This window comes from Macrobrachium nipponense, chromosome 27 (assembly GCF_015104395.2).
Source record: "Macrobrachium nipponense isolate FS-2020 chromosome 27, ASM1510439v2, whole genome shotgun sequence".
Taxonomy (NCBI): Eukaryota; Metazoa; Arthropoda; class Malacostraca; order Decapoda; family Palaemonidae; genus Macrobrachium; species Macrobrachium nipponense.
Genome location: NC_087216.1, coordinates 41,916,823 through 41,933,840, shown reverse-complemented (window position 1 = coordinate 41,933,840; position 17,018 = coordinate 41,916,823). Strand labels below are relative to the sequence as shown.

Genomic DNA, 17,018 nt, shown 5'->3' with positions numbered 1-17,018 from the left:
TCCCGTTGCTTGAACCTTTAACTAAGAATCAATATGCTGTTTCCAATTCAAAATCGTTTAAAGAATCAGTACTCCCCCAAGATGATACATTTATGGCGAACTTAGATGTTGAATCCCTTTTTATCAATGTTCCTGTTAAGGAGACCATTAGCATAATTTTAGATAAGTTATTTCCCCAACCTGATTCGTGCTTTCATAATTTTAATCGTTCTGCTTTTAAATCTCTTTTAGAAATGACGGTGCCGGACACCGCCTTTATTTTTAACAATAACTTATATAGACAAGTGGAGGGTATGACTATGGGGTCTACTTTAGGTCCTACCTTTTCCAATATCTTTATGTGCTCCCTGGAAGAGCTCTTTTTAGTGCCCTCTTTCCTTCCGCCCTTTATTTTATAAAAGATACGTTGACGACACCTTCACCCTTTTCAGGTACCTTTGATTGCTATTCATTTTTGGAATTCCAGTTTATTCTTTGGTTATGGTTATTTATATGGTTAAAAATAGCTGAGGTCTGTTGCCCATACCTAACTGACCGTTTATGTTGTATTAATCTCTGGGGAGTGATTTTCCTGTAAAACCGATGTAAGATTGGATTTCGTATACTCCTGTGTCTTTGGGGATAAGGGTTAGATTTTCCAAGAGTCTGGGTCACCATCTTAATCCTGTCCAGGAGTGGAATTTTTATATTATTGTTGGGTGTCTCTCTGGTCTTGTCTTGAGGGGGACGGTAGAAAATTACGTTTGCTTTAAGAATTGATTTCTCAGTTAAATGGTCAGGATACCTTAAAGACGAAAGCTGCTTACGAATTAGTTCAAATTCCTTTTGCAGGAATTCTGGGGGAAAAATTCGTAAGTTTCTTAAGGATAGGTTGTTGGCTATGCTTATCTTGATAGCAAATAAAAGGAATTTTTTTGTGTTTTTCCAATTCAACTTTAAATTTGATGGTGAACACTAATGCATTTAATTTTGAAAGGAATTCGTTGAAATTACCCCACCTATTATCCCAAAATGTTAGAATATCACCTACATATCTCATCCACAGCATGTTTTTGGGTTTTATTGCGTTTATTACTATAGATAAAAAGCATTCAATGTATAGATTAGCTAAAACTGGACTTGAAGGACTACCTATACTACACCCGAATTTTTGCGTATGGAATGAATGAATATACGTTATTAAAAAAACATAATTCAACTAACTTTATTATTTTGTTATGAGCCACTGGGAAATAATCTGAACAGGGGGCTAATTTTTCCCTAAAACCGTAGAATGTTATGTACTGTTACTTTTGTGAATAGGGAATCTACATCAAGGCTTAAAAGTTTTAAGTTGTGAAGAAGTATATGTACTTCTCTGAATATGTGACAAAATATTCTGAATGTTTAATGTGACTGGGAAGAAAAAGTCACATTAAACATTCGGAATATTTTTGTCACAAATTCAGAGTAGCACATATACCTCTGACCATATGATTCAGAAAGTGATTCATAAAGCAAACGTAATTTTCTACTGTCCCCCTCAAGACAAGACCAGAGAGACACCCAACAATAATATAAAAATTCCACTCCTGGACAGGATTAAGATGGTGACCCAGACTCTTGGAAAATCTAACCCTTCTGCCTTTACCTATCCATATACCTTAACCAAATCCCTAATTAACTTCCATTAAAAGACAATCCCCAAAGACACAGGAGTATACGAAATCCCATGCCTGAACTTTGACCAATCTTACATCGGTTTTACAGGAAAATCACTTCCCCAGAGATTAATACAACGTAAACAGTCAATTAGGTATGGACAACAGACCTCAGCTATTTTTAACCATATAAGTAACCATAACCACAGAGTAAACTGGAATTTGTCACGTATAATTTATGGCAGCAAATGTTGGTACAAAAGCTAGATGATAGAGGCAGCCTTGATTAAGCAAAGACAAGTAATGAACATCCCAAAGGGTGTCTGGGATTTAGATATCATAGATAAAATCTTCCTTCAACCAACGCTTAAGAAGATTAAAGAGAAATTATCAATGGGGGTGACCTAAAACGGCTACTTGTGGATGGATCTCTTGGTATAAATACCACCTTTTGTGTAACTTTTTCATTCATTACCTACTTGAAGAGAGGAACAGCAGTCTCTGAAATATAGTACTTACTTTCTATATTTTGGTGTTTTTATGGGCTCATTTTATTAGTTGGAATTCTGTCATAACAGAACATTTTTACCAGTCATATATATATATATATTATATATATATATATATATATATATATATATATATATATATGTATTATAACATATATATATATATATATATATATATATATATATATATATATATTAATATATGAATAACTTGATCACAAAATATATAAAACGTGATGCTATGTATAAATAAAGGTGATGCCACAGAGGAAAATGAAAAGACGAGAATTACCAAGATCTTTTGGTCTACACGACCCTTTACTTGAGGAACAACTGATCAGAACAGAGCAAAAACAGTACAAGTAGGCTTAGTATCCAAACTGACATTACAGGATTAGCATAAGGTCCAATTCACTCAACAGAAACGAAAAAAACGACCATGGGCAAGATTAGAGATTTTAAAGTAGCCACCCACACGTGGTCAACAGATGATTTAATCAGAAAACAATTCATTTTGAAAAACATGTAGGCATATACGACTTAGTAGAATCCCGAAAATTAGATTAAGGTGCCTTTTCAAGGCAATTTTATTTGAAAAACAATACATTTTGTATTAGTAACATGAAATTTACAAAAGTGTTCCACAATGAGTGAGAAACGAAAATAGGATATAAATATAGTGAGCATGAGAGAGAGAGAGAGAGAGAGATAATAACTATAAACATGTGTGACTAATTAATTAGTTGTTAATTAATTCATTTTAAGGTCCTTCATGAACATTTTACAAATGTATGGGTTCAAATGGCACAATCCCAGACTAAGATTTAGGTTGTTTTTAATTAGATTTGTATAATTGCTGATTCCAGTAAATTTCTTGAAACAATCATTAGACCTAGCAATTACAGAGCTCTCGCTCCAATTTATACAATGAGATTTTTCACTCAGATGGAAAAATGGTGCATTTGAAGTCTGAGTTGTTCTAACTGAATACATATGCTGCTTAATACGTACACATAAATTTTTACTTGACTGGCCGAAGTAAAAAGACGGGCAATCCTTACAAGGAATTTTGTAAATGACGTGGTTATTTGTTACAGGACTATTCTTAATTAGCACATCTTTAATGGTATTGTTATAAGAGAACAACATTAACATTAAACGATTTAGATATTGATTTTATGTTTTCAAATCCACGAGAGTAAGGCACGCTAAGTACTACATTTTTAGGGGTTTCTTTTTCATTACTAACAACAATATAAAACATTTTGCGAGCTTTTTGATAACATAAATCAATTATATGAGGTGGGTAGCTGAGATATTTCCTATCTTTTTTATGTATTCTATTTCTTGGTCAAGATATTGTGGACTCTTAATCCGCAAAGCACGTAAGAACATAGAAGAAAAATTTGAAATTTTAATATTAAGATGGTGGCCCAGAATAAAAATGTACATATGTTAAATTATTTGTGGGTTTCCTGTAAATACTGAATTTACATTGGAAAGATTCTCTATGTATTAATACATCTAAGAAGGGGATGACATTGTTATTTTCAATTTCAACCGTGAATTTTATGGATGGCACTAATTTATTCAATTTAGACAGTAAATCATTTACATCAATACCAACAGGTAAGACTACTAAGATGTCGTCTACATATCTGATCCATTTTAAGGGGACAAGTGTGATATTCGGGAGGTGTTGTCTTAAAAAAATTCCGTATATATATCTGAAAGGAGAGGTGATAAGGGGTTACCCATGGTCATACCAAATATTTGTTGCTAATATTCTCCATTAAAAATTAATCTGCAATCTGTAGAGTGAATTTGGACCTTATGCTAATCCTGTAATACTATGTTTCTGCTCAATTGTGCCTCAAGTAAAGGGTCGTGTAGAACGAAATATCTGGGCAATTCTCGTCTTTTCATTTTCCTCCATGGCATAACCTATATATTATATATATATATATATATATATATATATATATAATATATATATATATATATATATATATCTATATCTATATCTATCTATATATATATATATATATATATATATATATATATATATATATATATATACTATCTATTATATATATAATATATATATATATATATATATATCCTATATATATATATATATATATATATATATATAGATAGATAGATATAGATATATATATATATATATATATATATATATATATATATATATATATATATATATATATATATATATATATATAATATTTATTCAGTCATCATTTTTCAGAACAATAAATTCTAGTCTCATTCTCTTGGCTTTTTCTTCCAAACAGAATGTTTAAAAAACACTACTTAGTTTGTTTTAATGGCAAGTTTAGTTCAGCGTTAAAGTTATTAAAGGTCATGTAACCAGATGCAGTAACTAAACAGCCCAACCACTCGCTTTTATATTGCCTTTATTTGACTCATGAAAGCCAAAGACACTACGTTATTCATCCCTTTAATCAGTAATGACTGTGGATGAATATAACGTTAATAACCAAACTGTGACACCACATTACTCATTAAATATACTACATATCATATGCTAAATATTTGATTGATTTAAAACTTTCGTTTTTCTGCGTTTTAGTAGTTAGAATTAATTACTGTATCTCAAGAATCACCTTAAATATAAAATTTCCTCAGAAGTATTTTAACCATCACAAAAATCACGACTTAATCTTCTTTCGGTGGCGTACGTATATTTAGATTCAAGTATTATCCAGATTTCCCCAGAAACCTATTCTGCTGTTTATCTTTCTATACATGAAATGAAATATACCAGATAATTTTTCAAGAGTTCTTTTGATATATTCCTGACAAAGTTACAATATATGGAAAATAACGCATTTCTTTTCTATTTTCGTCAGGTAACGACTTTAATATTACTACTTAATTCGTTTCATTCTGGTTTCGGGGAAGAAACCTATTTCTGCTTCTTTACCGTTTGATTTACTTTTTGCAAACAAACAATGTTTTAGAAATCAATCCTTTTCCTATTTGTTCGTTCTGTTTACGCTTTAAAGAACAAATATTTCTTTATATTTTTCTTACGTTCAATTCACACTGAACTATCATTTTTTTCTTTTGCATCCGTTTCTTTAGCTAGAGAACGAACCTTATGGAAAACGAACCTTTTTCTTTTGCCGTCGTTCGATTCTCAATTTGATGCAACATTTGCGCGAGAAAATAGCGATCATTCTGGGCCCCAAATGCCAGTAAATAGGTCGGTCGCTGCTGCAACGTTCTCAAGAAGATTTCTCGATCTCCCGCCATGATCTGAAACCAACAAACATAATAAACTTCTTTGCTTTTGACCTATATTGCAAATGGAGGGTGGGGGCGGCGGGGTGTTGCTACATAAACATGGTAAGAATATCAGTCAGGGGAGGAGAGTGAAAACTTAACGTTACACAAGTTCAGTTACTCATTTCTCAAAAGAGAAAAATAACTGAGTTCATTTTTACGCAAGAAAAACTTATTAGATTGTATTTTTGCAGCTACATTATTTTTATAAGTATTATGATCTAAGTATTTCTCCTTGCAAAAAAAATTGGGGGCACAAAGCATTTGTCACAAGGTATTAGCTGTTTATCGAACAATTTACTCAACTTCCTCTTAAGCAAGAGTTTTCAGGCTGCTTACCTTGGGGTATTATTATTATTATTATTGCTATTAAAAAACGCACAACTTATGACTCATTAAAAACGGCATTGACTCACTACTATAAAAGCAAGTTTGCGCAAATTTAAACGCCGAGATTAAAAAAAAAAAGGTGGGAAAATGTTTCTAAATTATGAATACACAAACAACAATAATGTTCAGTAGTACTTGACCTTCAATTTCATTTTGCTTCCTTCCTTTATGAACGACATAAAAAGGCGTTTGGTGAATCGCGGGACTGGTAAGCTGGATGCCTCTTCTCTGATCTCTAAACTGTTATTGTACCATCCAATCCAGAGCTGAATGTTGCTTATGATGAATGTAGGTTGGAACTCCTCGGCAGAGTATAGAATCAGCTCTTCGTTAAAGTTGGTGGAGCCCCTTGAAAGTAAAGGGACTTCGCGCTTCATTGGGCCTTCTATTTCCCACGTTGGCATCTGTTTGTGACACTGGCGCATCAGGAGACCAGTGATTTTGATTCTGGAATAGACGCATTCAGAGGATTTATTGTATGAAATCCAAGTGGTCCCATGACCATCTCTGAGAGTGTACGGGCCTTCTAAACTCAAGCTGAACTCGTTCCAACCTTCTGGAAATTGTGGTGTCTTTATGGTCTCTTGCGCTTTCGTTAAAGACCGGTATGTAGATACGCACACCTCTTGCGCATTTACAGTGATGATGTCGAAGTTCTTGTGAGGACTGCTCTGGCAGGCTAAATGGACTTCGAGCATTTGTTTACGGTGACCATCCTTGGAGAAGTTGACAGGGGTGAAGAGAAACACGCTGAAATCAACTGAATCGTATTTGATGGAATCCACCGTGAAGTTGTCTGTCACCCGGCAACCTGATATATAAAAAATAAAATTCAATTTGAGAGTTTATAACATACTAGACCTAGAGTACACGTCATAAAATCGACGGAAATATAAGAGAGGGTCGAGGTGGCAAGTCCCTACCGCAGAAATATCAAGTATCATCAAGAGGCTCGGACAGGAGGTGTAATCGAGTAGCTATAATTACCATTGACTACCGCTGTTACACACAGAAAAATTTACATACGGACATACTTATTTTCTTATGTAAAGATAACTAAAGAATGTTAGATATGGCTACATATGTGAAGATTGCACTAGTTGAACTAGTCATAAGATTTTAGAATCAGTTCACTGGGAATAGGTCAGCTTGGCCTTCACATGATATAGAAACAACTGTATATTGGGCCTTCAGGTCTCAAAGGTTCGTTTCTAAAGATATTTTATTAATTAAGAACGAAAGAAAAATAGAAGGCAATCTTTGGGTCAAGATGAGGTCATCATTGTCAAATGTGCTATGTTATCCGTGTTATTTATATGAAAGTGATATGTGCAGTGAATGTTACCTGTGAACGTAAAGGAAGTAAATTCATTACCACCAGCAAACCAACTCACCGGTGGTTAAAACTGTTAACAAGGAAGTAATCTTGCTTCGTGGAAGAGGATAAAGAGGCCATCTACAAATCTTGGTTTCGAAGGGCTTTTCGTTTCATGTACGGTTTGCCATCACGAGTTATGCTTGTAAAGATTTCTGTCCTTTCCCTTTCTATTGAAATTGCAGGCTGCACCTGAATTCCTAGCTTGCTTAAGTTTCCACGTGAATCATTTCTCCATGATCTTTTGGGTCTCCCCTTTAGTCTTGGTCCTCTTAGACTTCCGTGTCTTACTTTTTTTTTTTTTTTCCCCACTCATTTTCATCGCGTGTCTATACCATTCCAGTCTTCGAGGTCTCCGTCTGTTTTCCAGCCACTTGGCACCAAATTTCTTTCCCACCAACTTCCTTTTTTTTTTTTTTTTTTTTTTTTTTTTTGTCAGAGCACATATTATCAGAGCACCTCCACAAACTACAGCCTAACTATACCTGATTCACTTAAGGTAGATTCTTGGTTGAGCCCTATGCCATACGAGACGTTAGTTTGGCGGCCGCTGATTGGCTGGGGGCTGCCTACCTCCCGGTACCAGCCAATCAGCAGCCACCAAACAAACGTCTCGTAAGAATAAGGCTCATCCGAGAATCTACCCTTAAGTGAATCAGTTATAGTAGCAGAATAGTAGTGGCAGCAGCTGTTATTATTCTTGTTCAAGCAGACTTACCTTCATGTAGGTCGAAAGCAAAGACTGTATGAGCAAAGCTGCACAGGACAAGAAAAAAAGATGGGTGTTGTGTCATGATGGCTGTAAAGACAACAATCGCTTGTCGACGGAGTCAGCTTCCTGAATGAGTCTCCGTAAAGGCAAGTAACAAGTTGAACTTCCTGGATGTCATTCTGATAATCAAATGAACCTAATCTCTCTCTCTCTCTCTCTCTTATTGTAATATGAAAGAAAAAAGAAAGAAGGAATTCATAGGTCTTTATGATTTTGATTGTCGTCATTTGGATCAGTGACACCGCATTCTCTACCTTATGTAGCATGATATTTCATTCCAGTTGGCAATACTGCCTAGTACATCCAAAAGATGAGCATCCTGTTTAATTCTGTTTATGAAATAAATCGTACTGAACTTTTAAATGAGGTAAAATTGAAGGGTTGTTATAAAGTCTTTATCAACTTAAACACAGGAACTGTAGATATATATATATATATATATATATATATATATATATATATATATATATATATATATATATATATATATATATATATATATATATATATATATATATATATATATATATATATATATATACACACACACATATATATATATATATATAATATAATATATATATATATATATATATATATATATATATATATATATATATATATATATATATATATATATATATATATATATATATATATATATATATATATATATATATATATATATATATATATATATATGTATATATATATATATATATAATTAGTATTCTGCATTTTCAATTCTATATTCAACAGGGACTGAAACAAAATCGTTTAGGTGCCACGTCAGTAACTTTAAATATAAATTTCTCTTCATCAACCTTCAAAACGAGCCCTCAGTGCTGAGTTCAGGTGATAACGTACGGAAACTACAGAAAAAAGTAAATGAAAAAGTCCTTGCTGAAAATCTTTACATATGCAGAACATGTGTACCTATTATCCGCTGATAAGTGAAAGAAATGCTATATCATATGTACCATACAGGCACCTATGATCAGTGAAAACTTACTGACTGATTTAACTAAAACAATGTCCATCGAACTAATAAAGTATGGCAAAATAAGAAAACTACTGCTCTTACTACCAGCAGCTAAACATATACGAAGACAGAGTTTAAGTGTTTTGAATGATGTAATAAGAAAACAATGGCACAACGCAAATTGCCCTGTGCTACTGCTTCTAACTTACATAAATAAACAGATAGATAACAATGGAGGCACTAAAAGAAAAAAAAGATCCCATTGCTGCTTCTAGTGCCATCATATAGATAGACTTCAACCTTCTCATAACTGGAGTGTCAAGAAGAATCCAAAGAGCCAAATATATGAGGAGCGCATCTCAAATGAGCATCTACAAAACGTGGACATTTCAGTAAAAGAAAGAAAGACAAAATTTGTACTTTCCGCAACCACATGGGTAGCAGGCCTGTCAGTCAAGATGTCATTTTAATAATTGTTTCGGACAAATAAAAAAATGATAGTAATATCAGAGATGTTCAGGATAGCAAGGACAATTGTTTTGTACACAAAGAAATTAAAGATATATATACTGAACACTGTGTATTATTGTTATCACTCCTCATGATATAAGGAGAACCGGAATAAAGATTCGAGTCAGCCATGATTTTACTGCGTCTGTCCATTAAAAGTAATACAGTGTAATGTCACTACGAAAATATTATGACTATTATTATTATCAGTAGTAGTAGTAGTAGTGAACATGTGAGTACAATTTTCTGGGTTGTATTTTATAATTCTATAAAATGAGTAATAATGTGATTTAAATCCGGTTACTGATCTCAAATCTGAAATGAAATTGGAGTTTTGCTTGCTAGCAATTTTCTTCCCACGTGCCTTTTTTCATATTAAATTAAATTAAATTTACTTTTCTTAACAAAGTTGACTTACGTATATCACTGCTGCATAACACAAGGTACCATGGTTCAACATATTTTCGTATGCTGTACGAATTTTCTTTTACTCGGGGAGTAAGCCTACAAACTACTTTATCGTTGTTGTGGGGGGGGGGAAGATTAGGAAAGCCTAGAAAGGTCTGAAAAGTGTGTTTTGCGTTGAATTAAAGATACAAGAGTATTAGGGTAGTATATTTATGATTTATTTATTAGGATGAAAATGTAAAAAATAATATGCTTGTTAAACAGTACATGAAAAATTATTTTTGATAAAATATAGCCTACTCATTCAAATTTTCGTCGGTGAAACAACGGGCTATTGACCGTAGATTTTAGCATGTTTTAATTTATTTGGTGTACTAAATTTAGAGGGTGTTTCTGTTCCATTGTTTTTAGTGGGGCTGATAACAGAAAAATCATACAAATGATGATACAAGTATCAGATTTGGTACAAGTGTCCTCCGAGGTACACTAATCAAATCTGCCTGATTGGCCAATTAAAAATCCAAGATGTGGCCATTTTCAAGATGGCCACCAAAATAGCCACCCGAAGTAGATGTTTTACTTAGAAATATTTATAGTTGTCTGATTTGCATGATCTAAGTGTGGATTCCTATGTTTTGAAGTCTGCTGAACTATATTTTCCTGTTTAAAAAGCACTCTGAGACATATTTCTTAAGATGACCACCAAGATGTTTGTCTTCCTTTATATAAGTTTTGACCCGGCTAGTACATTTTCAAAGTTATGCATACTGTGCTGCTGTTTCTCGATCTGCTACTGTTCACATATGCAGCTGCAGAGTGATGTGCAGGGAAGCTCTGCCTGAGAGCACTTGCATCTTCCTTGGCAAACCGTACAGAGGAACTTTGTCAATTCTTGACAGCTTGCTGTAATCGGTGGTAGTTGTCCAATGTATCTGCCATGCTTTGCCTTTCTGTGTCTACCCCCATTCAGCTGGACTGCTCATGTGTGGATTACAGTGGGTTGCCTGGCCTGTGCTTGATCTGTCATACATGAGGACAACGAATCTTTCCAGCCTCTGCTTGTCAAGATCACGGCTCAATGTTCGATGCTGGTTGAGATTGATGAATGTTTCAGTAATATCACCAAATACATTCCAAGCCTGCCATGCAGATTTCTTCGCTTTCCCATGGAAGGCAGACACAATGTCACATCCAGTGAATGTGTGAAAGTAGGGGATCCCTCTAGCTTTCTCAAGCCCAATCCCAGAAACTACCTCATGGACTGGAATCCATCATATATGGGCTCCTTGGCCAAAGGCAATCCACATTTCCTGAAGACCTAGTTTCTGGAAGGATGGCAGTACAGATATTACTATGACTAGCATATCTGTGTCATTAGCCTTGATGATTATAGACTTGCTCCCGTCAGTCGTTGCATCCGTAGCGTGAACAAATATTCGACTGTCAGCTTCTTCGTGACAACATGGAGGCACAGCATCCAGAGACTTCACTGTGTTGCTAACGGCATCCTCTCCTTTTGTGACGATGACTGTGCTTGTCGTTTCTGCTTCACACATCTTTTTGGCGAGGAAGTGAAACAGTTCAGTCTTGTTGCTGGGGTCATGAAGGAAGCTTTGCCAGTTTCCTGGTGTCTTGCTTGTTCCTGTACTCTTCTCCTGATTCCTTTCCCCCTTTTTGACCTCGGCTCTGATTTCAGACTTGATTTCTTGTATACATCAAAGACTATGTCCACCCACTTGTACCGAGCACCATAGGATTCCAATTTTGGGATGATGTCTTCTTTGGCATAGTCATTAAATGTCTTTGAAATACGTGGAGGTGAGGCATTGATAAGTGCTGAGCTGTCAATGATGATTGTATCTCCCTTTGGTTCTCCCACTGGGACATTCCCTTGGGCATCAAGAATTTCAACCAGCTGTGACTTCTGACACGTATGAAGCTTGCCGCTGTCACTGAGAGATGCAGGGTATGACTGATTCTCGTGCTTGAAGAATTCTTGCAAGTCACACTGTCTGTTCTGGCTTGAGATAAACAGTCGCAAGAATAGACAGTCATCTTTTAAGGACTTTCTCCTTAGAAATTCCCTCAGCCTGTTCTTGTTTGAAGAATGAAACAGGGCTCTCCTTGATTGGATGATAGAAAAGACTTTCAACTTCATCCTCTAGCCCTTTCATAAATGATAGGAACTGCTCTTTGCCTCGCCGGTGATGTTTAGCTACCATTTCAGCTAGAATTGGGTCTGCATTGTTCTTAATATCTAACAGCATCGGGTCTGCTGATTCTTCTTGGAATGGGTTACCCATTTCCTGCATCACTGCAGAGAGTGATTTCAACTTTTCAAAGAAAGATTTCTGGGCACTCGGTGTCTGCTTGTGGTGTCTACTGCTGTATGTGGCATCCTTCATACCAGACATGGCCTCATATCCAGCTAGTAGACAACTAACTTTAGGTCCAGTGACCATCCACCTACGAAGTGCTGAAGGGTCTTCTGTCAACCCAATTGCTCCTCCGTCACCTTTAATCACTGCAATATTGTGCTCATGCGCTTGATGAGGAAGATTTGCAAAGAAGTAAGGCACCAGTTCTGAAAGTGCTTCACAATACAAGTTGAAGTCTCCTTCTCTGAATGAGCGGATGAGGGTGAATATCATGAGTTCCATGTCCAGCACCAGACTTCAGAATTGGAACTGCGGACTCTCTTCCGTTTTTCACACCAATCCTCAAAGGTTATTTCTGAAGTGCTAGACTCTTCAGAGCAGAAATCATGATATGCCTTCTTCATCAGTTTGTACAAGCTGCATGCTGTAATCTGGTGTGCTTGTCTTGTCTTTGCAACACTGGATGCAGACAGGTAAGACTGATGTACCAGATGAGGCCACCCCTGCTTCCACAATGGCACTGGTCCACCCACTGTCTTGTAGTAATGTTCCTATCGATCTCAGTGAAGCCATTTCTATTTGAAGGCCTCTGAACATGACAACGAACTGGTCCTCTCCATATTCTTGCCACTTCCACTTTATTTGTTTTGCCAGAGCATACAATGGTTGGTCAGCAACAATTACAGGTGTCTGCTGTGGGTTCAAAAAAAGCCACTGTATCACGGACCTTCTCCATGGCATGCTTGATAGTTGCAACAGAGTGTGCCTGGTCTCGCCACATAGGCATCATTGCCGATTCAAATGGATGGCTCCTTTTCTGTGTTGCATGATATACTGACCATGTGATGCTGACTGCATCAGCCACATTCTCAGTGAGGAAGACTTCCTCCAACCAAGAATATTCTTCTTTCAAATGTGACCTGATTGACTCTGGTGTTGGTAAGGATTGGCTTGCAACTGGAGGAGGATTGGGGTTTTTGGTGATGTATGCTGGTCAAATATTGGTGTATGCTTCTGGAAGCTCTGGAACTTTTTAAACTTCATTTTTGACTCTATATCTAGTTTGAGTGGCTCACGTTCATCACCAGAATTTCCTGTGTTTGGATGCTGGAAAATGGACACACTTGTACTGTGTAAAGATGTTTCAGCTGTGGTCGCAGTCAGATTAGGATCTATGTTGTCAACTGCTCCAGTTGTGAACAAATCCTTTCTCAAGACTAGGGGACAGATTATTCCATCTTCCACATACTGTGCAACAACTGCTTCTCCTAACTGTGCTGAGATTTCTAGGACTCGGTCATATGATATGCTGAGCCCATTCTCATGGAGTATTTCAATTATTTGTCTCGTCCTCGTCTTGGCAAGCACATACAGGCCCATAGACTGCAAAATGTGGCTCCTGGTCCTTGGAATGCCTGTGCACATCTGTTTCTTCCTTGTATTTGGCGAAGCAGTTGTGCTGTAGAAGTTGTGATGTAGCAAATTCTGATTTTGACGCCCCATGATGGAGTTGGGACTTGATGTCTGCACCATGTTCAATCATGTATTCAAACTGAAGCAGTCTTTGTCATGACAATAGCTGCTGAAATTCGACTTCTGATGGAGCATGTCTTGTCTTATTATCCCAGCGGCTTTTGCTAGATGGATCGCTTCACCATAACAGGATGCTTCTGATAGGATTGAACCTACATCAGTTTCAACAGCCAACAGAACTTCTCATCCTTGGCAATTAGCTTGCAGCTGTGGAATGTGCAAAAGCAGCTGATCCTTGAGTCGAGTAGGATGAACATCAGGCGAGTCAACACCAAGCTGTTCCAGCCTCTGCTTGTAAAGCTTGGTCAAATCAGCAAGCTTGAAAATCGGTGGCCTCTCACTGGCATTTTTCATCTCGCAGATGTAGGTGACTAGTTCAGAGAAAGTAATTAGATATGCATCCTCCCAGTGTTCCTGTGCTTTTTCTTGCTCCTGCACCTTTAGGTATGGCCGTTCTTAGTTATACAATGCCACCAAACAGCCAGGCTGATATTACACTTCTTGGGCTACAACATCTCCTGCACTTAGTTTGGAGAGAAGTTTTGTATCACTGAGTGTTTTGGCACATTCATTTATTCTGCTATTCACTTGCATTGTCATTGCTTCTCTAAGCTTCCCTCCTTCACTTTCGTAGAAGAAGCATTCTTTTGGTTTAGTTTCTTGGAGCTTTCGTGGAATCATACTTCTACTGCCCTCATCACTGGTACCTACATGACTTGCTCTTTTTTCAGCTCGGTGTAACTTTGTGTTGTTGTACAGAAGCCTGCAACTCTCATGATATTGTGCCTTATTTTTTCTCAACGTTTCCTCTATCCCAGAACCTTCATCAAGTCTTGCAGGGTCTAGCTTGATTGATGGTGCATTGAGTGAGTGAAACAGAGGAATATTCTTTGCCAGGTTCGTATATCCATCATCCCCTCTTCTGGCAGGATTGGCCTGGGGAGATTTTAGATCTTCTTTCTTAACCTCCTGACATAGGCAACACTTGGTCCAGTCTGTTTTCCATGATTGTTCAGTAGAGTCCGCATCCATGATTACAATGATGTTCAGGGTCAAGGGTTTATCCTTCTATCACCTTGTACATGTAATAGTATAATAGGCCTCTTATGTCTGTAATATACAATAGGCACTTTCCTGTATGGGATACAACTAGGTTCTTGCACTGTCCCATACACCTAGTCCAATCGTTCATCCAGTGTCATAAGTCCCGTGCGATCTTTACACCATCCAGATAACGAAAACCCTGTTATCCTTGGTTCGGCTCTCCTGCGCTGGCACGTCCTGTCCATTCAGGTGCGGCTGCCTAACTGATTTGGGCTTGATACGGCAGCATTTGGGAAACTACTAGGTTGTTGCAGTATGATGCCAACATAAATTTCCTACTTAGCTGACACTGAAACCCATGCTGAGTTTCACAGCAGTGATGTCAACAATGTGCCTTGGTAGCCTGACAATCATTGCTTTAATACAGAGCCTTAACCATGTTATAAACTAGAAAATATACATCAGCAGGCTTAAAAACATAGGAATCCACACTTAGATCATGCAATTCGGACAACTACAAATATTTCTAAGCAAAACATCAACATTGGGTTTTTTTTTTTGGCGGCCATCTTGAAAAATGGCCGCCATTTTTAATTTTTAATTGGTCAATCGGGCAGATTTGATTAGTATCCCTTGGAGAATAACTGTGCCAGATTTGATGTTTGTATAATCATTTGCACGATTCTTCTAAAAAATTACTCTTATCTGCCCCACTATTTGTGTTTCCACTTATAACTTGTTGTCATTATTGTTATCATTATCATTCATACATAGACAAAGGAATTATTATAAAAAGAGCGTAAAATAACAGCAGAATAAAATAAAGAGCGAAGAATGAATAAAAGCAAGAACACGTCTTAGTTGAGTAATAAAAAAAAGGTTGTTGACAAATGATAAAACAGATAAGAACAGGATCCAGAGAATGGAAACGACACGGAGAAATCCATAATATGAATAACAGAATTATTATCAGTATTGAAAAACAGGAAGTCTTGACTAAGGAACTTTGCCTCGCCCTCACTTCGAAGAAATGCTGCAGTAAAAACGATAAACAGGAAGAGATATTGAGAGTCTAGTAAGTGACAAACCTTAACGCATTGTGTACGTTAGTACTTTTTGACTGAAGGAAATGAAGCTGGAATCGCTGTATGCCAACAACCACACGGATATATATATATATATATATATATATATTATATAATATAATATATATAATATAAATATATATATATATATACATATAATATACCATATATAATCTATACTAGATATATAGTATATTATACGTATATATTCTATGTATATGATATATATATATAGATATTATCCTAGATACATACATTTATATATATATATAGTATATAGTAATATATATATTATGTATATATATATATATATTTAGCCTGTACACCAGATTTTTAAAGAAAATTTAAGATATCAAAATTTTGACACTATGAAAAATCCACACCTTGTGCAAAGAAACTGTAACTGACTTAGAGGGGGCATGCAAGTCTATGAATAGAAAATGTAAAAAACCTTTTATAGAAAACACTAGATTAATTTCATGGATTGAATGTAAAAGTAATTTTATCCACTAATTCCAATTTCAGTTACTTAGTCCGTGGACAGGATGGGCATAGTCAGGGTCAGGGTATTGGCGGAATGACGTGGGTCACTTGCAGACTTCACCAAAAGACAGACAGTGGCTTCTCTTCTTCAGGCAGCGTCATATGGGAACTTCTAAGATGGCCTCATGGCGGAGTATTCAAGGCGGATGTCAGGGCAGAGTCCGGGCTGCTGGTATAGGAGGTTCAAGTGGGGGTTAGCCAGGTCAGTGTCAAAACGAGCTGGAGATAGCAGCAGGCCGTGTCGTAACTCGTGATTCCGCTTCCAGACAGTATGGTACTGTGTCAGGTTAGGGCGTAATGCAAGGCATACTACCATGGGAACTGGCTAGGGCAAAGAGCAGTTTGGTAGGCCAGGTTGAAAGAAAAGCCGGTCACATCTGATTCAGGCCGGTGTGATTCTCCTCGTACTCGTATGCTTTTACCTCTACTGCCAGTCCTTGTTTATTACCTGAAAAAGGTTATTAAACACCGGAAGAGAAGTGTGGAAAAGGGTTTACAATGAAGGCTACCATGGGTCAA

General features: G+C 36.4%; 1 protein-coding gene across 2 annotated transcripts in view; it reads right to left on the bottom strand.

Annotated features, from left to right (window-relative positions):
• Positions 1 to 8,115, bottom strand: part of LOC135201053 (uncharacterized) — a 16,409-nt gene extending 8,294 nt beyond the window's left edge. Inside the window, exons 1-3 of one of the 2 annotated variants that reach the window (XM_064229904.1) lie at positions 7,963 to 8,115; positions 6,010 to 6,680; positions 5,308 to 5,452 (exon numbers count right to left, since the gene is read on the bottom strand). In XM_064229904.1, coding sequence (XP_064085974.1) covers positions 5,308 to 5,452; positions 6,010 to 6,680; positions 7,963 to 8,038 — 892 coding nt within the window. In that variant the 5' untranslated portion in view covers positions 8,039 to 8,115. Of the gene's footprint in view, positions 1 to 5,307; positions 5,453 to 6,009; positions 6,681 to 7,263; positions 7,545 to 7,962 lie in introns of those variants that run through there. The other variant, XM_064229905.1, reaches the window with a different exon arrangement.
• Positions 8,116 to 17,018: the final 8,903 nt, after the last annotated feature.